This window comes from Myotis daubentonii, chromosome 17 (genome assembly GCF_963259705.1).
Source record: "Myotis daubentonii chromosome 17, mMyoDau2.1, whole genome shotgun sequence".
Classification (NCBI taxonomy): domain Eukaryota; kingdom Metazoa; phylum Chordata; class Mammalia; order Chiroptera; family Vespertilionidae; genus Myotis; species Myotis daubentonii.
In genome coordinates this window covers 39,140,084-39,166,342 of record NC_081856.1, presented here as the reverse complement: position 1 = coordinate 39,166,342, position 26,259 = coordinate 39,140,084, and the positions used below count along the sequence as shown (strand labels likewise).

The 26,259-nt window shown below is 38.6% G+C and overlaps 1 protein-coding gene across 3 annotated transcripts in view; it reads left to right on the top strand.

Annotated features, from left to right (window-relative positions):
- The window catches only part of ZFPM2 (zinc finger protein, FOG family member 2), a 426,566-nt gene that overhangs the window by 268,447 nt on the left and 131,860 nt on the right, over nt 1–26,259 (top strand). For 2 of the 3 annotated variants that reach the window (XM_059671934.1, XM_059671933.1), the window contains one exon: nt 15,383–15,494. In XM_059671934.1, the coding sequence (XP_059527917.1) occupies nt 15,383–15,494 (112 nt within the window). Of the gene's footprint in view, nt 1–1,744; nt 1,820–15,382; nt 15,495–26,259 lie in introns of all 3 variants that reach the window. The other variant, XM_059671935.1, reaches the window with a different exon arrangement.

The window sequence follows — 26,259 nt, the reverse complement described above, 5'->3', positions numbered from 1 at the left end:
GTTCACGCTATTGCCTTATCTGGGGGTGCACAGTCTCAAAAGATTTAGAACACAGAACAGTAAGTTAAGGCATTTGGTTCTGCATAAGCCAAGGGGAAGCAAATATTCCATTTGAGTTTGTAGTTTAGCTTTTCCTTCCTGCAGATTTGAATTGGGGATAATCCACTTTAGTATGAGTTAGGGACAGTTTTGTGATTCTCGAAAGTAATGGAGAAGAGCCCCATCAAAGAGTACACATGGGAGTATATGTAATTGTTGAAGGACTCTAACTTTGTTCTTAGGAGATGGAGCACCATTGTGTCATTTCTTTAAAATATTTATAGCTTATTTAAATTTCTCAATATGAAAGAACACCATGAGTTTGTTTTCAACACCAAGAAAGGAGGGTACAGATTTTAAAAGGCTGAGTAACACAAGACAAGTCTGTTTCAAGAGTTTCTTCTATTTCGAGTATGTGAAGTATCAAAGCTAGAAGGTGCCCTGCCAGTTTCTTCTTTAATAAATGAAGAAACTGGCCAGGGAAGGGATGTATTTCCAGTAAGGTAATCTAATCATCTAATGACAAAGTTTGAACCAAACCTAAGTTTAGTGAATTCTCAGGTCATTAAAAAAATATATATGCAACTAGATCTGGCCAGTGTGGCTTAGTTGGTTGGCGAATCATCCCAGATACCAAAAGGTCATGGGTTTGATTCCTGGTCCAGGCACATTCCTAGATTGTAGGTCCCATCCGTGATTGGGGCACATACAAGAGGCAGTCAATCCCTGTTTCTCTCTCATATCGATATCCCTCTATCTCTCTCTCTCTTGCTCTCCCTCTCCCTCTCTCTTTCTCTCTTCCTAACCCCTTCCTTCCTCTCTCTCAAATCAAATATATGCTCAGGTGAGGAATAATAATAATAATAATAATAATAATAATAATAATAATAATATATGCAACTAGCATACTAGCATGACATAGGAACTACTGAGGAAAAGGTCTTGGTCTTTGTAATCATAGGAGATAATTGTTTAATTTTGTTCGGTTGTAATTGACAAATGAGACATGTTTAAAGGTTTAAAGAAGTAGTTAAGATTACAGTGTTTAAATTTAAGGCTTTGTTCCAGCATATGGTGTAAGAAAAATTTGCATATTCTAAAATATTGTATCTAGCTCAGAAATTACCAATTTAGAAACCAAGGCAGGTGAATGCCATTATTAGGAATTCAGTGTCCAGAGCCTTTTCAAACTACTTCCCAGATGCCCTACAAGCAGATGTTTAGATCTTGTAGTAAAAACTATAGGTAGAAAATTTGGAGTAATATAAACAATAAATTATTGTTTTAACCAATACGTACATCTTATGCTAGGTAAGATTTTACTCAACTAACATTGGGGTACCATTAAAATCTTTTCATTGAGCAAAAAGGGGTGAGGTTGTCTCCCTACAGGCCAATTTATTAAGTTGATAAGAATTGAAAAGATTGCTCAAAGTAGTCAAATTTATAACACCTTTATACTATGCTGCATTGATCCTTCTGTTGATGTCTAGATAGAACAAATTAAACAGGCACAAGACTTGTCACAGATATTTAACTACTTCTTAAATTTCCCCTATTTCCCCAAATCAATATACTTAGTACATAAAATAAGTATAAAAGAACACTAAACTCTTTGTCAGGTGTTGGTTTGAGTGATTTATAAGTGTTAACTTATTTTTTCTTCACAACAGCCCCATGAGGTATTATTATTCCCATTTTACAGATAAGGAAACTGATGCACAGAGAAGTGGAGCTAGGAGCTACTCGGCCAAGATCACACCATAGATGAGTAGCAAAGGTTGGATTTAAATTTAAGCACTCTGACTCTAGACCCAATTCTTTCAGTCAATGTATTAATTGCCTCTCTGTTAAGCCCATAGTATATGAACTGAGGTTTCTGCTCCTTTTCCTCATCATGCTCACCATATTGTGGGAAAATATTGTATGTATGGCATAAATAATATTTGAACTCTTTAGTTTCACACCCATTGAGTCAAAAGAACTATCATTTTAGTCATGAAATAGTCACAGCATAGGGAATATAGCCAACAATATTGTAATGACTGTGTATGGAGCCAGTGGGTACTTGAAATATTGGGGGGACACTTTGTGAAACATACGATGTCTGACCACTATGCTGCATACCTGAAACTACTGCAAAAATATTGAATGTAAGCTGTAATTGAAAAAACAGAATTAAAAAACAGCGTCCTTGTTTCCACCCCTGCACTGTGTTCACCCAGCACTTTATACTGAAGCTTCGTTTTGACTTCTCAGTTTGACCTTGAACGTCTCCTGGCAGGTGAAAGTGCTCTGATTTGTGTTGGTCCAGTCTACCTGTGAACAATTCAGTATAAGCTGAGGAACATGCTAACTAAACATAGACTGAAATATTTCTTAAGTGGAGAATCCTCCATTAGGGAGCCAAGACTATCCATTGCCATTTAGCTTCCCTAAGTGGGTGCATCCAGAAGATCCAATGAGGGGAGTTGACCCGTCAGACATGAAGGTCTGGATAGACTGCTTTGAACCCCAGAGTGTACATTGATGCCTCACGGAGAAGTTCTCTGATGAGGCTCTATTGTGTCTGCTGGCCAGCTGAGCGCCAAGAGAATCCATTTTTCATTTGTTCTTGTGTAATAGTTGCCAAATAGAGTGAAATTTAGCCTAAAGACATCTTGGATCTCATCATGAATTCTGCTTATGATTGGAAACATTTACATAGGCTATTTCTATCTGCTGTAAGCTATAATAATGCCCATAGGTATAAAAATACCTATAGTCATAAAAATATTAAAAGTATTGCTTGTTTTTCAGTATTTTTATGTTACTAACTAGACTATGCTCAGCTCTATTACCCTTAAACCTACTAGGTGTCTCATATTGATATTTGGTATCTCAAGTAGATTTTTAAGACTCCAAATTGTGCAAAATGTGAGAAATAATTTACTACAAAGCTATAATTTTCACAGCTTGAAAAATTTTTTTTACAGCCTGAAGATTATTAATGAGGCACCATGCAATTAGCTTATACAAAGTGCAGCTAGGAATCATGCATAATGTAAAACAGTAACTGCTAACCACTGACTCATGGAAGATCATTAAGCTAGTTTCATGGACATGAAGAATTGATATTTAACACAATTCCTAAGAAGATTCTTATAACTTTAAAGCCATGGAAATAATTTAGTTTCTAGCAATGTGAACTTGAACAAGTTATTTAACATTTTAGTCTCATTTTTTACTTATACAAAATGGACATGATAATATCTTCCTTATAGAATTGTGAAAATTAATTTAAAAAATAATGTGGCACCTAGAATTTCAGCACATAAAGTAAAACAAAATGTTATGAATCATATATTAGGGATATGGGGCACTTTTCTATCAAGCCAAAATTCTTCTTTTACTGGGAATATAGAAATATATATCTTTTTGTGTTGATTTCAGAGAGGAAGGGAGAGGGAGAGAGATAGAAACATCAATGATGAGAAGAATCATTGATCGGCTGCCTCCTGCACGTCCCCTATTGGTGATTGAACCTGCAACCTGGGCATGTGCCCTAGACCGGAATCAAACACGGGACCCTTCAGTCCACAGGCTGACACTCTATCTACTGAGCCAAACCAACTAGGGCTGGAAATAAATTTCTTTAGGAGTGTTAGGAACATAAGCCAAACAACAATTTCAAAGAATACATACCTGGTACTGCTTTAAGTCCATTATATACATTGACTCATTTAATCCTCAGAATAATCCTGTGACGTAAGTACTTTTTTTATTTTAGAAATCAAGAAATTGAGATACAGTAGTTAAGCAACTTGCCCTAAGTTATACAGCTCCTAAGTGGTGGAAATATGATTCAAACTAAATCGGCTTGACACCAATATACAAGTTTTTTAAAAATATATTTTTTATTGCCTTGAAAGAGGAAGGGAGAGAAAGAGAGAGAGAAACATCAATGATGAGAGAGAATTACTGATCAGCTGCCTTTTGCATGCCCCACACTGGGGCTCAAGCCCACAACCCGGGCATGTACCCTGACAGGGAATTGAACCATGACCTCCTGATTCATAGGTTGACTACTGAGCCATGCCGGGCAGGCATATATGTTTTTAAACTATCTGTTGATAGTTTAAAGCATATTGAGTGAGATAGTGAGTATACACTCAAAATAGTATATACATAACTCATCTTGGCTTCATTTCCCAAAATATTTTCATTTTTGAATTATTCAATATATTTTAATGATATACTTTATTTAGCAGTAAGAATAATTAGATGAGTGTAGAGTAAACCAATGTTTAATAAAGTGGAAGTGAATGGCTTCTCAAAAAATATATATAAAAGATTTTATGATTAGATTTTAGATATAATTATTAAAATATAAGCCATTTATTATAGACTTTCAATCCAATTGGAAAAGCCTCAGTGTTTTTAATCTTAAAATTGAAGTGTAATCCTAAAATGCCACGAAGATCTCTTAAAAAGAGTCTATTAACCACTTCTCACCTATTTGCTATACTTTCGTTTGGTCATGGGCCATCAAATAGGCATTGTGGTTTTCAAAGTTTTCAGACATATACTTAAAATATAATGAGATCAATTATTAATGATTTAAATAATCTGTATGTCACTTAGGTGTTTTTATTATCAACATGTGAGCATCTAGAGGAAATGTAACTCGTCTTTCACTTTCTGAGAGGTTTCTATGTAGTAGATATTTAATGAACATTTATTGAGTGAATAATGAATATACTTAATTTCTAGTAAAATATACAGTGACTACTTTAAAAGCAGAATAACCAAAATACACTTCTTAAAGCAGAAATGGTATAGAGGAATACAAAGTTAGCACTGATTAGTTATTACTAATGGGAATGGTTTTATACATGAGGTTACATTATTTATGTGGCAAAAACCACATCTGGACAAGGCAAAGCAACTTGTTCCAAGCTTTAATATCCTTCACGTGCAACTAAATGGAGAAGTTAACCCAGGGCCTTGGTACTCAGACATTAGTTTTAATAGATATGTTAGTTTGTCATGCTAACATTATTGAACTATCCTTTCCACCCTACCCATCGATGCATTTATTCATATTGTATTCCTTTTGTAAAGAATATAGGTTGAGACATCTGTCCAGGGGCAGTATTAATAAGGTTTATCTCATTTGGCTCTGATCTCATCGCAGGCTCCTTCAGTTGCCCCAGACCCACAGGGGTGCTGCTGAAAAGGTGCCTGCCCTGGGAGCATGTGGAGGTGAATCTGTTTCATTGGCTGGCATTCTCTCCGCATGCCTCCAGCAGAAGGCCCAGCCCCCGGTGAGCTGGGCTCTGGACTTCTATTCTCTGAAAGTGCAGAACGAGTGTAGTCCTTCGGCATCTGCCGATTTGGGGAGAGATACTGAAAACCATCCTCATGATCAGAGTCTTCCTGTCAATACTTAGTTTAAGTGTTTGCAATGTTCTTGTTCTTAAATGTCTCACAGATTTAGAGAAGCTTTGACAACTGGGTAGCACCTTCGCGCTTCTACCAACTAGTTTGCCAGCTTTTAATTTCTTGCACCCAACTTTCCATAACATGCCTCATAAAAATCTGCCTTCCCAAAAGGTACTATATGTATTACGGCACCAACTCTCTAGCTTAACAATTCCAGCTTTTTTTCTTTTTCTCTTTGAAGGGGGATGCTTTCCTCACTTCTAGTCTTTCAGCTTTTCCATAGACTTTTTCCAACAATTTCAAATATCATTATCAGGTATATCTTGAGATGGGTTTTTAACAACTTATGATTATAAGAAAGCCATACGGTGATAAATCATGAAACAACAGAATTAAAAGAGAATTGGTTTTAAAATTTACTATATTATTAATGTCAGGATTGCCTTCTTGGTGGGATAAGGCTGACATTAAGATTGGCTGAAATGGTAATAATAAGGAGACAAACTAACAGGTGGATGAAGGATTCATTACAAATTGCAATGCATTAATTCATGAGGAACAGACATATCTCAGTATCTAAGGATGGCCTTGTGGAGGATTGAGGTTTTTGTCTCTTCCACAGAATGCCTTTGGGATATATCTCAAAAATAGGTTACTGAATAGAATTGCCCACTATTTTTTGTGTAACTAGGCCATTGAGAGTTGAATGTATATATACATTTTTTAATGTTTTTTATTAATTTTTAGAGAGAGAGGAAGGGAGAGTGATAAAGAGATAGAAATATGGATAAGAGAGAAACATCTATCAGCTGCCTCCTGCACACTTCCTACTGAGGATCAAACCCACAACCCAGGCGTGTGCCCTGACCAGGAATGGAACCGTGACCTCCTGGTACATAGGTTGACACCCAACCACTGAGCCATACTGGCTGGGCAGTACAGATACATTTATAACACACTCTTTATAATTCTTCCTAATAACATTCACATTTTTATCACCCCATTTTCTTTGGTTTTAAAATCCCAAAGTAAAGTAAATTAGAATGGCATTATTTACTGTTTTGCCAATAAAAATAGTAGCATTTCCTTAGGTAAGCCTAAACCCCAGGTGTTGAATTTTCATATATATCTTCTCTGCACTCAGGATTTGAGTTAAGCTCGATGAAAATGCTATAGTAGGAAGTCTTACAATGGTATGTGGTTAAGCTGAAAGGATATATGAGATCAGCTTACAGAGGAAGAAGATGATACCATGAGAGGTTAAGTGCTTGCCCAGGTCACACAGCCTGGACCACAGCTTTTGGGATCCCAGAACCTGCCACAGGTTGGTTTATGTGGCAGCCTCGTGGCAGGAGGGTAGTTTGATTCTCCCTTCCAAGGGTTCAGCACTGACACGCTTTTGCACATCGCACTATGTGCAAGCCCAGAAGTTCTGCCAGGAGCAAAACAACACTCCTTAAACACTCTGTGACTTTCAGAGCTGTGTGAAATAAAAGGTTGACGTTAATGGTTGCCAGCTTGGAGGGAGTAGCTCCTCTTTGGCGCCAAATGTATGTGGAGAACAGATGAGACTGTGGGAGTGAAGTTGGCAAAAGGGAAAGAAAAATGAATCTATTCTTTTTTTTAAAAAAAAAATGAAAGTATAATAAATATCTGGATAAGTTAGATGTTTATTATTCATTTAGAGAGTCTTCCCATTTGGAAATGAAATACCTGTGTCTTTAGGGTCAGTACTCTTGAATAATAATTTTATATTATTTTTCTAAATATCACACAGTGATCCTTTTTATTTGGAAGTAAAGAGATTATTTTAATTTCATATAGATAGATAGATAGATAGATAGATAGATAGATAGATATATCAAACTATTTGCATTCCCTTTCCTGAAGGTAACTATTTCTTATACTGAAATGCCTATATTTAAGCAGTGACGCATGTTAAGATAATGTGTTTCAACAGTTTTGAGAACTAAAAGCAAATATACCTCACAGATAATGATTATTTTAATTTTTGGTTCCTAGAGATAAAACTGTCTTTGACATCAGGAGTGTGGATACGGTGGCCAAGGATTCTATCATTTTATTTCACACTCTTTTGTTTCTGCAAAGCCTCTTCGAGTGTTGGAGAGTCTACATACCCCAGTAGCCTTAGGGCATTTGTTCACAGAGGCTCTGTGGCCTCCTGCTGGGGCTGCCCTCCCGGGAAGGGCATTTTGTAGACCCACCAAATACCCAGAGAAGCAGTCTCTCACGAAACCTTCCTGGGTGTCCATCCATAGACCTGTTGTGTGCCTAATGGTATAGGGTAGCGGTTCTCGTTCAATCACATTCCATCTGATGTCTTTCTGACCTCGAGTTTTCACGTATTTTCTAATTTTAGAGCAAACTTACACTTATTGGAGCTTGAGTTTGAAAATGTGTCTAGCACATCAGTTTGTTTTTTTCAAGCAATACAAATTTGATCACCTCTTACTAAGTTGAGTCTTGTTGCTTTTGAACAAGAACTATAGATAAGATATATGGTATCAGTTTGGGAGTTCTTAGAGTGACCTGTTTAAATCTATTTGTAATTTATATCTGACTCTGTGTCTCTCTGTCAGTCACTCTGTGACTGTGTCTCTCCCCCAGGCCCGTGATTTTAGGCACAATAAACAAAAGGAAGCCTGGCCAGCATGGCTCAGTGGTTCAACTTCAACCTATGAACCACGAGGTTACCGGTTTGATTCCTGGTCATGGCACGTGCCCCAGTTGTGGCTCTGTCGCAAGTGTGGGGCATGCAGGAGGCAGCCAATCGATGATTCTCTCTCATCATTGATGTTTCTATCTCTCCCTCTACCTTTCTTTCTGAAATCAGTAAAAATATTTTTTTAAAAAAAAAGAAGACTGAGACTCTCCCAATGTAGTTCAGTGGCCATTCTATGCTATTTTGAAATGGAAGCACATGATTTTAATGGAGGCACATGGCTTACATCGTCACGTCTAATGATGTCTGGGGTTAATTAGGCATGGAGAACATTTAGGTGTTATTATTGAATTACACAAATAATGCCAACCCCACAGGACCACATAGAGTAGACTGTTTCTGTGTATGTCGTTTACTGTAATACTCTACTTCCTAAAAGAAAAAAGTTATCCGCCTCAGTAGCATCAAGCTCAGACATTCACATGGTGTCCTGTATAACTTTTGAAAGGGTATTTCCTAAAAGCACAGTTCTATTAGGTGGAAATCATCATGCTAAAAGTTTTATAGTTCCAGTCAAATCAGTAATATTGAAACTATAGACTATGCCCATAGTTACTGAAAATACAATTATTGCAGGGCCTTGAATTATTACTTGATATTTCTTTCAACTCCAGGTAGTCAAAGATTTTAAGTTGTTACACCTCCTTAGGATAGGCTATTGATGAAGGGAATTTTTAAACTCAGGTTCACTGTCATTAGGGACGGCACACAGTTATAGGGAGTGATCAATGTTGTTCGTGACCATCGGATTGAATTTGAATTTCATTCCAGTGTGGAGAACTATTTGGATGCATTAACTGAAACTTCCTGTATAAAATTTCCCCTGTGGTAGTGCATGGTGGAATCACATACACTATCCTTTTTCATATACTTGTGAATAATGCAGTTGGGAGAGATTGGGAGGTGGTTTTTTTTGTTGTTGTTGTTGTTGTTTTTTAGTTCTCACTGTATAAGTCTAATATCTGCAGTAATTTGGAAATTTTTATGCCTCCCTTCTAATATGTTTTTAGAGGTGAAAGAATAGAAACAGCTATGAATTCTTAAAGCAGCTATGAATTTTGCAAGACAGGCCTCAGTCCTTTTCACCTATTACCCAGTTGTGGAAGCAATACCCCAAAAGCATTTTCATCAGCATCCAGCCACATCTCATGGTCTTGGCTTGAGAGTCTCTAATGAGATTTTGTTATTTTCCTGAACTAAAATCAGTGGAGGCCAGTTTTTCTATTAAATGACACCTCGTTCTTTTAAAAAGCTGTGGTGTCAGGTTTGTCTCATAGGTCAGATTTTTCTAAGACTTCTAGCTCTTCCTAAGCCTCGTTTTGGAAATCTTCAACAAATATTTCCAGCAAAATTTGGAATCTCGAAGACCACATTATGTCACCAGTTTCTTGGGTTAGAATTATCCTCTCTTCTTTACCTTTGGGCTGTCTACTTTTATCTCCATTAACCTTTTGGCTCGAGTATAAACATTTATTGAAGGCTACCTCCTTTGTCGGTCCAGTAACTCCAAAGGTTAGTGAGAAGTGGATGCTAGCCTGACCTCTTTTATCCACATTAGATGATTCTAATTATTCCTAAGAAATGACACTTTTGACCCATTTTGTCCTTGTCAAGTTTGTCTAGTTGTAGACTGTCTAAGCATGAAACTCTGGGTTCAGAGAGTGTCCAGGAGGGCCGATTTTTTTCAACTTACAATGGGGAGCCCTCAAAAGTGCACACGGTTTCTTTTCCTTTTTAAAACATTCCAGCTTCACTGAAATTCAGGGTTTCTGTTATGTACCTTGAATTGATTTATTATTGAAAGAGACGGCCTAGATATAGATAAAGTGCAAACTTTAACCTGCAAAAAATCCAGGGGTTATTTCAGTACAAATAAAAAATGATGAAAACCTTTGTACAAGTGAGAATAAGCCAAGTTTTGCTGAGGTTGCAAGCAACCCTAATATCACAATAGCTCTTTACATTTAAAAAAGGTGTTTTTTCTCATGGTCCATGAATATTGTGAGGGCTTCCTTCCTCCTTGCAGGCTTACAAGATCAATGCAGCAAAGCCAAGGCATCATGGTGGTCCATTGGCTCCTACAGCTTCTGTGTGAAAGTGACATGAGTCAGTCCTTGTTCAATCTCATTGGTCAAATGAAGTGATATGACCACACCTAACTTTAAAAGAGACCTGGATAGTGGAGAGTTGGAAATCAATGATCAGTGGCATTAGTGACTACCCCCGCTTTTAAAATGGATAATGGTGTTGGTCTCGACATCTATGCTAATGATGACAGATATTACCAGTGCCTGAGAAAGAGTAGGGATTCAGCACATGTTTTTGTACATTTTTAATGCATCTATTCATATAGATCTTTAGCAGAAGTTTGACATGCATCTTTGGTGTACTCTACACTGTGTCACTTGCTTTCCATGGCAAGCTTTGAGATAGAAAGTATCGCCCATTTCTCAGATGTACTTGTGAGGTTCAGGGTGTTCAAGTTCAAGTGATTTTCCCTTCACAGAACCCACCAGTAGCATGTGTCAGGATTCAAACCTACATCATCGAACTCTAAGAACAGCAGTGTTCTTTCTGCTACACCTCAACTCTAAGGTCAATGATGAACCATGAAATGTTTTAAATTCCTAATTACAGAAGCAGGAATTATTAGTCACCACTGTGTATTTCCTCATACTTTAAGGCACAAACATCAAACATATCTAATGATTTTAGAATGGCGATGAAGATTTGGTGTTATCCCCACCCAGGGAAAAATCGTTTTATACTTTTGAGCACATTTGATGAGGAAGTTATTTGTTTTTTAACCTTAAGTCAGTGATTCTGAATGCCTTTTGTGTTGGTTTTCAATTACTGCCAGAACAAATTACCATACACTTAGTGGCTTAAAACCACACAAATGTATTACACTAAAGTTCTATAGATCAGAAGTCCAGTATGAATCTCTAGAGACTAAAATCAGTTTGTCAGATGTGTTCTTTTCTGTGTGTGGGGAGTTGGGGGGGGTGCGGTCGGTCTGGGGAGAATTCATTTTCTGCTCATTCAGATTGCTGGCAGAAGAATTCAGATCCTGGAGTCTGCAGAACTGAAGTCCACTTCTTTGCTCCCTTTAAGTGAGGTCCCTCCCAGTTTCTAGACCACTGCATTCCTTAGCTGAGGCCTCAGCTTGCCATCCTCAAATGCCGCAGGTGGAATCCTTTCATGTCCAATCTCTTTGATCTACTGCTGCCTTTTTCTTCTACTTAAGAAATCTCCTGTGTTTAGATTGGGTCTATCCAGATAATCCAGGGTTGCCTGGTCATGTCATGGTCCTAAACCTTAATCGTATCTTTAAAATCCCTTTTACCAAGTAAGGTGACATATGCTCAGGTTCCAGGTGACTAGAGCACGGACATCTTTGGGGCCCAGATTTCTGCCTGCCACACCTTTTACATCTGCTCTCCTTTCTCATCATATTGTAGCGACTGTATTCTCTGTAGGAGACTAGATAAAGACCTCGGCCTTCATTTCTTCATTTGTGAAATCATTGAATGTAAAGTTGCTTCCACTCTTAACTCTTGTATAAATCCTTATGATAGAGAGAGGCATTGGAAAGTAAACCTAATGATCAATGTGAACATTACTGTTATTTTCTATTCATGGGTTTTGCTGGAGTGTGGATTTCATATAATCCTGACTAACTCCTTCCCTCTCACACTTGGTAATCTTCTTTGAAGGCAGTCAATCTCTACAAAAGTTGACTTCTTCAGAAAGAAATTGACTTACCTGCTCAAAACTGTAATAACTGGTCCCTTGAGATTTTTTATCTACTTATTTACTCTACAGCTTGGATATAGCTTTCAGCAAATCTTTGGTAAATTTTTGCTTTTGCTTTATTGATTTGGAGAAAGAGAAATTGTTTCCTCTTTAATTTAGCTTCTTAGTAAGTCAGAGTGTACCTATACCCAAGCATAATAAACACTTCCAAAGTTTTAAAAGGTATTATGCCTCATTTACCATTAAGGAAAGATATTAATTAATGGTTTTTTTATTGTGCCACAAAATTAACTGCTTTAAATATTAATTGGCCCATGTAAAAACTGGAGAAAATGTTCATGCCTAACTCTTGGAGTTAAAAAAATCAAAAACAAAAATTCTAGAAAAGTACTTAACACCCAACATTTAGCAAATACTCAATAGATACAAACAGTTAATATTTTGATAGTAGTAATAGTAGGAGTGGACGTGAAGAACGCATCTTAGTATGCTCAGGACTTTCCATTTTTAACACTGAAAATCCAACATCTTGGGAAATGCTTCAATCCAAGGAAAAACCCAGATGGTTGTCACCCTAGGAGTAGTAGTTTGGAAACAAGAGATAAATATCAATAAGGGCCCTGCCTTCTACAAGCTATTTTACCTAAAAGAAATTATTAAATTTTTGAGTTGCCATTTCTTTATCTGAAAATATATATGAAATAATAGAATCCTTATTTTTTCCTGCTCAAAACATCTTTACTGGCTTTATTCTTCTTAGAGATTACAGCACAAAGGTTTTGCCTGATATGAAGGGGACCTTCAAGATCTGTTCTAACCTACCCTTCCATGTGCTATGTTCCTTCCTCCTACTCATGATGATAATAATATTGATGATGATGATGATGACGACAGCTAATGTTTACCTAGTGCTTTCTACATACCAGGAACAGACTTTATAAGAACTTAAACAAAAGAGTCCAGAACTACTCACTATTTCTTGTACACATGTACATATATTCTTTTCAGACTATGGCCATGCTATTACCAGAAATTGTAAATTCCTCCTGTATATCCTTTAAGATCTTGCCTGAGTATCACCTCTTCTATGAAATCCTTCCAGAATCCACAGGAAGGAATTTCTTTCTCGCCCTCCACTGACCTGCAGACAATTTACTTGTGATGTTACACTCCTTACCATGCTACTTTGTGCATTATATCAAACTTTTTTTTAACCTATCTGTATCCTTCACCAAAAAAACGCCTGAACATATTTTTAGCACCACGCATAGGACACTGTTCATTGGTTTGTTTGTGAAATGAATGGAAGAGCAATTGATTTACTTTACACTTAAAGATTCCCTAAAGTGTTTAAGTGATCAATATCTATTTTTTATATTATCTATCAAAAATTGTAAAAGCTCATTTACTGTGTAGAAATCCATATGGCTTTAAGAACTATGGAATATAAAGATTAAATAACTAAAATGAAATAATAGAATACAATAGAAATGGGGCCAAGTGTCTGTTGTTGAAATCTATTCTTTCAAATCAGAAGAAGCAGATGTTACAAAGAAGATGACTAAATCCATCATAGACAGGCTTCTCTGAATGGTGGACTGTCTCCCGTGACTTGCTCTGCTTACTGCTTGGAGAACTGCTGACCCTGATCTGTGGACTTAACTGTTTCTCTGGTAATAAAAGGAGCTAAAATATGCATAATTAAGACCTACTGTTTAATTGGATATGGGTCACTATCATTTCAGATTGAAGAAGCTTGCCTGTGCTCAAATTCTGGTTTGAAAATGGAAATAAATAGAAATGGTCACTCAGACGGGTAACCCTAGAGACAACTTGATAATATTTTGCCTAGATTGTTAAAAATTACAACATGATATAAAATTACTTCTTGCCTACAGGGCTTTCAGATACTTGTTTTCTAATGGCTACACTAGCTAAATATTAACATATGTGTTTGAAAAATTAAGACTTTGAAATGAATCAAAGTATGAATATGAAAAATCAGTATGCCAGTATTTCTTGCAATTGATCTGGTTTACTACCTCTTCTGTTTTAATATTTGAATATTTTTTCAACTTCTTTTTAAATGTATCCATCGTGGTTCATGTTTTCATTAAATTGTGTATTCTGTGGTAGTTTTATCTCTCATCATACAATTGAAACTTCAAGAAATGGGTTAGCCTTCCTTTTAACATGCAGCGTTTTTAATATGGCTCCGCAGTTAACAATGGGCCCATGTCTCATGCGTTATCATTGTTGCCATTCAGCGGGTGAAACGGGTTTCCCAGATTCCTCAGAGATTTGAAATGGCCAGATTACATGGAACTCCTCAAGCGAATACTTGTTAATGCCAATTTGGGAAATTGGTGATAGCACAAAACATGTGGGAAAGTCCCAGACTGGGCTGAGGTCTCTCTGGCAGGATCGTATCTAGGTGAAAACGCAGTTCAGAAATTACCTGGAGACCCTTGTATTGTGCTCTGTGTTGTGGTTTTATGATATTTGATATACAGAACATGGGCTGCTGAATGATAAAAGTCTGAATGCCAGTTCACTGTGACTCATCAGAAACAAGAGTCTTGCTAAGCTTATTTCCTCCCAGTTTATTTCCTGCCGTGTACATTTATCAACATCGTTAAAGAAACGACCTAAAATGCTCAACCTTTTGAACCTTGTATTTAAAATGTCCCCTGGAAACATTTTGCCTCCCTGCTTCTATGCCTCTCCGAGGATATCATGCTTTACTTGCTCTGCGTTTGATTTTATTCATAATTCCCCTTTTATAGTCTTTCTGAAGACAATGTATGGTTGATCATTAGCAGCAGTATTATTATTATTATTATTATTATTATTATTATTATTATTATTTCAGCTATAGATGGACTATATATATCCACACTTAGCAAAGGGGTCGAGTAGATTTCATTATTCATTCAGAATAAATTCCTACTCTAATATAAATGTTGCTCAGCATCGAGCTTTGAAATGGATCCTGATTCTTTACATTCTTTCCTGTCTGTTTCAGGAAATAGTGAGATCCTGTTGATAGTAAAGGACAATGTGTCTAAAGTTCACTTCTAAACACCCTGCTCTTTGCAATGAAAGTCATCTGCATTCTCTTTATAATTCCGAGCCACAAGAGATCGGACTAATCTTGGCGATCTGATCCAGTATCATTTTTTTTTTTTTGCGGGGGGGGGGGGATCCTTGATAATAAGTCTACCGTTCAGATTAGTGCAAGCTGGAAAGTTTTATAGCTTCTATCATCTTAACAAGATATGAGGAGGCAGGGGAATAAGGACTTGGATTATGGTTCTGGAGATTTAGTTGTTTGTAAAAAAAAATAAAATGATCCGTTATTATTCAAGGTTTTAATCAATGAAAGCAAATGGCATCTGTTTGTTATCATTCTTTCTGCAGAAGACAAAGGCTCAGGCCCCCATGGTGCTGACTGCTGGTCCCAAGTGGCTGCTGGATGTGACTTGGCAAGGAGTGGAGGACAACAAAAACAACTGCATTGTGTACAGCAAAGGTAAATGCAAGACCCCCTCCCTCCTTTTTTAGAAGTATTGAAACCTGAGAATTGCCAAACAGCGCCAAAGGAGCTGGATTCAAATTTGACCCTTTCTTCCTTTTCCTCTTACGATTTCTCTTCCCTGTGTTTGCAGCAAAGCCTGGTGCTTTTTTTACAGTGTAAAACAAACAGTATTACGCCATGAATTACTTAGCGCCACACACAGTTTCCTAAACTTGGTTCATATCTGAGTACCCCTTCCTTGTTCTACGTTTTCAGTGATGGCCGGTTTGAGGAAACCCCAGGTTTCTCTCGCAGGCATTATCTACCAAGAAGCAAATTCCTTGTGACATGTAGCACTTCCTGTCAAGGTGTACGTTCCAGGAGACTGCATTCCAGCCAGTTTCTTGAAATCACTCGTGACGGGAGGGCACCTTAAAATGAAACCCTGGCAAAGATGGAATTCTCCCCAGTAGTGATTTCTGAAGGGCAGGAGGGGGCCGGGCAGGAGGAAGCGATGGCTTGCAGAGCTTTGCTTTGATTTGCTCAGTGAGACATCAACCTACCCTGTCATCCAGCTACGCCCTGGCTACAAAGGAGCCCAGCCGCAGCTCACAGCGCGGCGGTGGCATATTGCGAGCCTGGCTCTCCAAAACACAGCCCCCTCCTCCTGTGTGGTGTGGTTTGGGGCTCTTTCCTCCATATTCCAGTTATGGACCCGAGCTCTGTACTTTTTCCAGTGAAATCCCTCATCGCTCCGCTTTGTAAATATTGCAAAACCTTGTGCTTCTCATGTTTAATTTCTTCTAGCTTTCGTTTTTTACCAAATAGACCTACTGAGATCAAAGATTTATTTGCACATTGAACCTAGACACCATGAAAGCGTACAAGGGACCAAGCAAATAAGCGCCCCTATCAATGTATTAACATAGAAAACACTAATCATAACATCAAAGACTCTTAAAAACTTGCTAGGAACAATTACAACTTGTTCCTATAATCATTATAATTTGTACACTTATAAGAGGATTGCCTTTAAACTGCCATAGCCTTTGAAAGTTGAAACACCGGAAAAAGGGAATTTGCAAGCTAAGAAAACAATCTGCACAGCAGGATCTGATTATATCCCTTTCCCTTCTATGATTGCTGGTCCCATACCCACTAGTTTCTAACCCTAAATACCTGTGGTATGCTGGTGGGGGAGCTTTCAGCTGGAAGAGAAGGTAGAATTTTCCCAGGATACATCAATGTGATCTATCTATGTGGAAAGAAACAGTACAGTGAACCAGCCTCCCAATGCCCACATTCAGGATGCCAAAATACAAAAGGGATCTTGGAATGTAGGGTTAATAACTGGGAATAACTTTTTTTTTTTTTTGCTGTGCAATATCTTATCTGCATGATGGCACTGTTGTACGGTATGGATGAAGCAAGGGAATAGCTGTTCTCCTATCATAACCCAAATCCATTGCATCTATAAATCAGGTATTCTTTTGGAAGAGACGATGGTTACATTGTTATATAAGGAAAATAACAAAATTCTAATTCAGTGTTCAATGGAGTACTTTTTTATTATAGTTGGATATGCCTCAAGCCTTTTGGCAATAAATTTTGAGTAATTTATGGAAGCTTATTAATTAATAATTAACTAATAAAACTTGTGCTAGCCTTGTACCTCGATAATAATGGTCACATTTATTAAGCACCCTTGAGTCCCCGCCCTTGGTAATCCCATACCAAATTGCGCTTACTTCTCTCATTCCTCTTCATTGCCTTATTTTACGATTATAATTTTATGCATTTAGGAAGAGTAAGTAAAAAGTAAGTTATTTCCTGCCTTTCCAATCTACTCCACATTTACTGAGGGCAAGGACTGTGTCTTAGTCGCCTTTCTATCTTTGGTCTGGCATGCTGCTTATACAAAACAAAACAAAAAACGAAATAAATATTGATTGGTTGACTAGATAAACCAATGATTAATGCTTGCCAGACACTATAATAGACACTTCACATACTATGATGATGAACCGTTTGAATTCTTGCCATTTCATAGTTTCTACAAAAGGCAATTAGATATTGTTCACCCTACAAGAACAATTAGTATTGCAGTTCAAATAGCAGGGACTCCAATAACTATATATGCATTATTTCATTGAATCATCATGTAAACCTCCCATAAGCTAATGAATATACTACTTCATTTTAACAAGGTGAAATTGCGAATTTGTAGGGTAAGTAATTTGCCACGGTCACGGAGCTAATATTATGCGCAGAGGTTGAAGTAGGGTTCACACGCACATTGGTCTAGCTTAGGGTCTGAGTTTCACATAGTGGAATATGTTCTCCTGCATTAAGATTTAAACAGCTGTGAGATGGGCAGTTTTTTATTTTTCATTGGACACCATTTGGCATTGTGGCTTAGAGAGGTAGGTTGGTTGTCCTTGGGCATGGAGAGCTAACAATGGAGCCAAGTTTGAATCCCGATCTTGACAATTCCAAATTCTGTACCCTGTGTCCTATGGGACTCTGCCTTTGCACGTGTGACTGTTACATGATGAGAAGATCCTCCTAAACCACACAGACCTTCATGTCCAGAAATCACGGAGTACATGTTAATGTGGAACTTCCCAGAGTATGTGTATGTGTTTTTTTTCCCAATGGACTTCCACGGGGATTAGTGCTGTAGGCAACACACTGGGAAAGCTCTGCTGTTGGCTCTACGCTGATCTCCTCACTGGGCTTCGGAGGCCTGGTGTTACTTTCTAGAATTCAGATTTTCATTGGAGGGAGGGGATAGCTCCCCACGGTAGGGCTTCAAGTTCTGGGAGTACCTTAATATTTTGGGACTGGAATAGGGATCATTCGCATCATGGAAAATGTGACCCCGAGAAGCACACCGACCAGGACCACACGGGCTCTGTAGCCTTTTGTTGTTCCAGCCAGCAGGTATGGCAGAACCTCTCAAAGCAAATGCGTTTTGTAGGTGGAAGGGTTGGCAATTTAGATTTAGCAATATTGACTTGAAAATCTCTAATGTGTGAGGCATTGTCATAGTGTGTATGTTATTCTGGGAGCTCTTGTTTTCAAGTGATAGAAGTTCACGTGTGTGTGTGTGTGTGTGTGTGTGTGTGTGTGTGTGTTGGGAGGAGGGGCATTCATCTGCTGTGGATCTGAGAGTCCATGGCAGTTCTGGAGTTCAGGAACACCTTCATCCAGTTGTTCAAACCTTGTCCCCAGATCGTCTCTCTCTGTCTTCTGCTTCCTCTTTCTTTTGTGAGCTGCAGTCTCAGAAGTAGTCTCCTCAGGCGGTGGGAAGCTCCAGACTTATTCTACCAGCTCAACAATTCCAGCAAAAAGAGCTTTTCCAGATGTTTAGTGGGATATATCACATAACAATCCCTAATCCAGTTAATTGCTATGACCGTCCCTGACTCTCCCTCATCGACTACAATCATCCTTAGGGCCAAAGAGTAGAATTATCCCCACAGGAGCCACTAAGATGGAGGGTGAATAGTTTCCCCAAAGAAACCAAAGTACTGTTGCCACACACACATAAATGGTTGCTTATTGGGCTAACATCCATGCACCCAGATTTCCTTATTTTGTTTTCTAGCTAAGAACCTACATGACTTAGGCATTCTATGCCAAAATCATTATTATATGAGATGGCTGAGAGTACATTAGCACCTATTTACAAATAGGATGTAAAATGCATATGTGTAGTGTTTTTAAAAATTGCCTTAACCGTGAAATTTTTGATATTTTTATGTTGTGTCCATAAGCCACTTAATATGTAACTATTACCACTTAAGAGACACGCTTCTTGAAGTATTATTAAATGTGGGCTAATAATGAAATTAAATATAATTATAAAATTTTCATTGCCAGGGCGTTCATCAAATAATTTTTATAAAATGTATTATATCACTTAGTGCTGCTTAACTGCCTGCCATCGTCTTGTTTCATCAATGTCAGAAAAGAATAGTATTTGGCGTTAATGTTATAATCTGATGTATGTTTTTCCTGCCTCAACTACCCCCTGTCATTCCAGAAAGTAATTAGGTCATCCAGACATTGATGGACCAGACTTGTTGGGTCGTCTGTTTTTTGCCATTATTTTCAGCAGACTCCAGATAATTCTAATTTACTTATCTGCAGCAAAAAAAGACTAAAAAGCACTATGCTGAAGTGAAAGGAAGGTTGATAGGGGGTAGGATGAGCAAAGTCTGCCCACTTACTACTAAAATCCACTAATGCCTATCGAATGTTGGCGCTTGTCTTCTCTTTTTTTCTTTTCCAATTATAGTTTACACTGGATATTATTTTGTATTAGTTTCAGTTGTACAGCATGGTGTCTTCTTTGCTATGTAACATTCTGTTCTTTAGAGTGGTTGCACAATATTGATGGCCCTTTTATATGTGAAAAGTAAATGGCTTAATTTGAGTTTTGTGTTTCTGAGTATTTACTAGTAAAATTAAGCCTTTATTCTTGCTCTGGCCAGGTAGCTCAATCATCCTACCCATACACTAAGGTTGCAGGTTCCCTTGCTAGTTAGGGCACATAATAGAAGCAACCAATGAATGCATAAATAAGTGGGACAACAAATCAGTCTCTCTCTCTCTCTCTCTCTCTCTCTCTCTCTCTCTCTCTCTCTCTCCTTTTCTCTTTCCCTAAAATCAATCAATCAATAAAAAAGGATTCTTCTTATGTGAAAGCACAATTTCATTGTGAAACAACGGTTGCTCATATGTAACTTTGGGCAAGTCATTTTCCCTCTCTAAATCTTGATTTTCTCAGCTGTAAAAATGGAATAGCAGTGGCCGTCTCACAGAATTTGGGGGAAAATGCACCCACACACTAACTGTGTATGTTATTATAAATATCACTAGAGGCCCGGTGCACGAATTTGTGCACCAGTGGGATCCCTCAGCCTGGCTTGCGGGATTGAGCCGAAAACGGCTCTCTGACATCGCCCGAGAGCTCCCAGATTGCGAGAGGGCACAGGCCAGGGGAGGGACCCCACCAGTGCATGATCAGGGCTGGGGAGGGATATGGGAGGTTGACCAGCTGGGGAGGGACCACGGGAGGGTTCCAGGGAGTGTCCAGCCCATCTCACTCAGTCCCGATCAGCCAGACCCCAACAGCAAGCTAACCTACTAGTCGAGCGTCTGCCCCCTGGTGGTCGGTTCATGTCATAGTGAGCAGTTGAGTGGCCTTAGCATATCATTAGCATATTACACTTTGATTAGTTGAATGGACAACCAGACACTTAGCATATTAGGCTTTTATTATGTAGGATATTTGCCCTGTGCTCATAAGTCAATACAAATTAGAGGAAATGAAGCCAGGCCTCCAAATATGCAAGAAAACATGATCGTCTGATACAAGATTTATAGCCAGGAATTCCATAAGTCCCTTTCAGTCACTGCGAACCCATGGTACCTGCAGAGAATCGTATTACAGAATCAGATAACTGAAGCCTTTGCAGGAGATATTATTGGATTTTTTTTTGGGGGGGGGAGGAGGGTACATGATATTTTTATTTGTAATGAAAGTCATAAAAATGTTAATATAATTATAACATTAATATAGTAATAGCAGTTACCATTTAATAAGCACTTATTCTGTGCCAGGTATCATTTTAAACGCTCTACATACATTTTCTTATTTACCATTACGAGCTCATGACGTAAGCAGCATATTCCTACTTTGTGGATGAGTAAACCAAGGTCCAAATAAGTTAAGTCAGTAGTTAAAGGATATATAGCTCACACATAATGAAATTGGGATTCAGTCTTAAATATGTCATCCTAAGTTACCAAATATACAATTAGCAGAGTTTTGAAGATGTGGTTGTAGGGTATTGCTCTTCTTCCCAAATTGCGTACTACATGTTTATCAGCCAGACTTTCTTTTTCTCATTCTATGGTTTGGCTTTAAAGAGAAAATGTCCAAGAAATAAAAACAGCAGTGACAGCAGTACTTTTTTTTTCTCCAATTTCTTTGTTGCTTTTAAAACCACAGCAATTTAAAGTCATTCAGAAGACTAGTCTCAAAATCATTCTAGGACCATCTTCAAAGTTCTGATTTTTGTTGTTTGCACAAATGTAGCCATGCAGTTAATTCAGTTAAGCCTATATTGATTGTCTACTGTGTTCCAGGTCTTATACTAGGCACCGTTGAATTAGTGACAAATTCTAATATGACCTATCTTGGGTGAGCAACTTTCTGCACACTGACAAAATTGATCAATTTTTCAACACAAAGATCTTTCATTGTAAGGATTTTCGCAAAAGTCTGGACTATTTTCCACGTTAAAATAGAGTATCTGTTACATGTTCCTAGAACTTTGAAACAATAACCTTGTCTAAAGCAGCAGCTAATTTTTAAACTAGCCTTCAAGCTACTGTACCTAAAGGACTTAATATCATAGAAATAAGAAATAAGAATTTAAAAGGGAAAATGTGCTTAAAATAAAGTCTTTATTTCCTATCGGTAATTCATAGAAAATGTGTAACTATTGTCTAGTTTTACAGAATTCTTACAAGAGGTGGGTGCCTGAACCCAATATTTAACAGCAGGAATTATAAAATCATAAGGCGATTAAGTTAGCGAGTCACAGAATTCCAATATTGCTTTTTAAATGACTTCAGGATATAGGAGGTACTAAGGTTATTATCTGTTATCAGGAATACAGTGGAATTGTACAACTGGATAATAACCAAACAAACTGACACAATGTAAAATTACATTATCAGTGTGTTAAAACAAAATTGCACCCTAAAGGAGTCCACATGCCAGCTCAGAGCTGCAGTGTAATTATGCTTAACTCTGATAATTAAAATACAACAGAGATCAACAGAATCATTTTCATTAAGAAAATTATTAATGATGGTGGTATAACAGTAATTGATTGCAGAGCTCCACAGGATAACGCTCTGCCGAAAACCCAACGTGTGTCATGAACATCTGAGGCTTTTTCTGGGTATGTTCTGTAAGAAGAATGAGAGATGCTCTAGGGAGTGAGCAATTTCTTGTGCCTGTTCTAGGAACCAGTGGTTGTAAAAATAGCTGCTTTAGAAAACCACCGTTTTGAGTCAAATTGTCATTTCTGAGGGGTTCTTAAGGTCAAGACAAGGGACCCCAGTAGTGACTATGTTATTTACTGTCTGTTGCAGATTGCAGGATGACAGCAACTTTAGCAAATATCGGACCTTCTGTCATTTCACATTTACTATGCATTTGCTATATTTTTACAGTTATGTGGGTGATTTAATGATGTTATTCCAGTCTGCTTCTGTTCGTACCAAATAGTTTATTTCCTTAGTTATTATTAATGTATGCTATGTGATATGAAAAAATGCATTTGTTCTCATAACAGTATCACTGTGAGTTTCCTTAATGAAGTGTTGGTAAATAATCCTGCATATAATACTATTAATTACCTCATGCTATATCACATGCTAGAGAAAAAATATCCCTAACTACCCTGGATCCATGCATGAATGAAGCTTCTGTCCCTTGGGGGTAAAAACCCAGTTAGGGTGATGGCAAATGATAAGAACTAAGATTATATTTGTTTTATAGGTATAAAAACGAAAAAGGCAGAGTGAGGCCTTTTGACAGGTGACTGACTGTCATTTAGGTAGGTTAGCTTGTCATTCAAAGATGCTAATCTTGAAAACTACCCCCAAAAGTATCTTTGTCAACTAAAATGAAGGACAAATCTTTAGGGTAGTAGATTTTTTCTAGAGTAAGATACTGTGAATAGTTCTTTATATAATAAAAGCCTAACATGCTAAGTGTGTGGTTGTCTGGCCAGCCATTCAACCAATCAAAGCATAATATGCTAATGATATGCTAAGGCCACTCAACCGCTCGCTATGACCATGCACTGACCACTGGGGGCAGACGGTAGACCAGTCACTATGACATGCACTGACCACCAGGGGACAGACGCTCCAATCGGTAGGTTAGCTTGCTGCAGGGCGTCCTGCTGACCAGGACTGAGTAAGACAGGCTGGACACGCCTGGGAGTCCTCCTGCGGTCCCTCCCCAGCTGGCCAACCTCCCAGGTCCCTCCCCAGCCCTGATCGTGCACCAGTGGGGTCCCTTAGCCTGGCCTGTGCGCTCTGGCAATCTGGGCTGAGGGACCCTCCCCCTGAGTACATGAGTTTTGTGCACTGGGCCTCTAGGTATATTATAATTCCAAGTGAAAAAGCAGAATATAAAGTATTGAGCCTCGAAGGATTATAATTATATTAAAAAGTGTATGCCTAGAGAAACATACTGGAAAGAAATACCTCAAAATTATACTTCTATAAAGGTGGTAAGATTTGGGAATCTTTTTTGCATCCCTCTTTTATAATTTTCTTCACTTGATTATTTTTTCTTATGTAATTTGAGAAAAGTATTTGCAAATGAAAATCACTCTTTGTCTTAGCTACGTTCTTGCTCTTCCTTTTATACAACCCAAACTAAAAGAACAAAGAAATCTCTGCCTTGCCCACAAAGTGTCTCTCATCCGTAGAGTTTAAATTATTTCCTGGTGATATAATTATTTTTCCTTAGTATCTCTATAAATGTCCTAACATTTTGTTTTATGAGATAATTTCCCAAATAAGATAAATGTACTTGGGCCCATGCTTTGTGCATGATATGGCCCAGGTGTCATGAGGGATACAAAGGACTATGAAACATCGCCCTGGCTCAGGATGCTTACTGAAACGCCTTACTTGATGAAGGTTGTGTTAAACTGAGTTCAGGCTTGCATGGTCAAAGCAAAGTTGACAGAGGATGTGGAATTGTGCTTGACTATTGAAAGTTGAATATAAGTTTGAGAAATGGGAGGAAGGCGTTTGAAACTGTGCTTAAGAGCATACAGTGTTTCCATGAGAACGTCAGAGCACGCTTTATTTAAATCAGGGAATTTACAAATGAGACCAGTGAGGGACCAGTTTCTGAGTGTCATGCCTTGGTTTCGGTGGCTTGCGCCGTGGAAGACCTCCTCGGGGAGGAGTGGAGAGCTGCTGAGCATTCCGAGGCACACATGATCACATCGGGATTTTAGTACAAATGTTGTGTGTGAGGTTAAGTTTGGGTCCATCCATTAATAAAAGCAAGACTTTATCTGCCAGGGGGGTAATGTTGGTAGATACACCCTCTAGAAGATAGTAGTGAATCTTTCTCCTTATCCACTTAATACCCGAGTCCCACAATTTTTCAACTCCAAATGGACCTCCTAATCCTCACCCCACCACCATCGTTTTCCTGTCCGCCAGCCCCTCCTGTTTTTTTCTCTCAGGTCACCTGGCTTAGATTCCAGGGCTCATGACTCTAATTACTCTCTTGTATTCCCTCACCCTTCTCTCTTTCCGGCCTTTACCTCCATTCTGGCCAATCCAACTTCCCGCTTTTCTCTGGGCAGAAGTTAAAGTGAATTAATATCTGTGCCATCTTAGAGTAGTGCCCAATTCACACTGAGCACCACATAAACATGTGGTCACAATAAGACAAATGAACCACCACCAACAACAAAACCCAATGCTGACCAGCTTGCATTACATTTGATCACAAGGTAAATGAGAACCCTCAGTGTATGTCGTCTGTCAATACAGATTTATTTCCCTAATGAATCTGCAAGGTCACTGTTTAAGACTTCTGTCTCCCCAAACATACAACATCTCTTGTTAGAGGATGACCTTGCTTCTTGTTTCAGAGAGTGGAAAACTGGAAGCACAAACCACCCTCCAGTAGCTTCCCACCACAATTAGACTGAAATGGCTGGTGCACAGAGCCCTATCCGGCCCCCTTTCCCACTGTGACAGCAGAGGTGAGCAGTGGGCAGAGACTGTCAGCCTGCAAAAATTAACATAGCTACTATTCGGCCCTTAACAGAAAAAGCTTTCCAACCCCAAACTAAACCTCCCGAGTCATTACCTTGGCCTCACAGGCCCTTGCTGCCCTGCCAAGGATGCCTCTGTGGTTACATTTATGGCAGCTCTCCAACTACTCTGTGGCAGTGGCACAGGTCCCCTTGCTTTTGCTTGAGAATACAAATCATGTGCCTGCCTCAGGACCTTTGCACTGAGCTCTGTTCCCATATTGCTCCCTCTCTTACTTCATTCAGAACTCTGTCCAAATGTTGCCTTCCCAGAGGGTCTGCCTAACAACTATCCTGTCTCTCTCTGTCTCTCTTATCGCCTCTGTATGAGTTGGCTTAGGCTGCTATCACAAAATACCATAGACTTTGGGGCTGAAAGGACAGATCTTTGTTTCTCACAGTTAGGGAGGTTTGAAATCCAAGATCAGGGTACAGGCAGATTTGGTGTCTGGTGAGAGCCCTCTTCCTGGTTTGCAGTGGGGCACCGTCTTGCTGGACCTGCACCTTGTGGAGGAAGAGAGAGCAAGGGACCTCCCTTGTGCCTCTTATTAAAAGGGCACTAATCTCATCATGAGGGCTCCATCCTCATGGCCTAATTACCTCCCAAAGGCTTCACTGGGTTAGGGCTTCAACATAAAAATTTGGGGGAAACACAGAACATTTAGGCCAGTGGTTCTCAACCTTCTGGCCCTTTACATACAGTTCCTCATGTTGTGACCCAACCATAAAATATTTTTGTTGCTACTTCATAACTGTAATGTTGCTACTGTTATGGATCGTAATGTAAATATCTGATATGCAGGATGGTCTTAGGCGACCCCTGTGAAAGGGTCGTTCGACCGCCAGAGGGGTCGTGACCCACAGATTGAGAACTGCTGATTTAGGCCATAACATCCTCT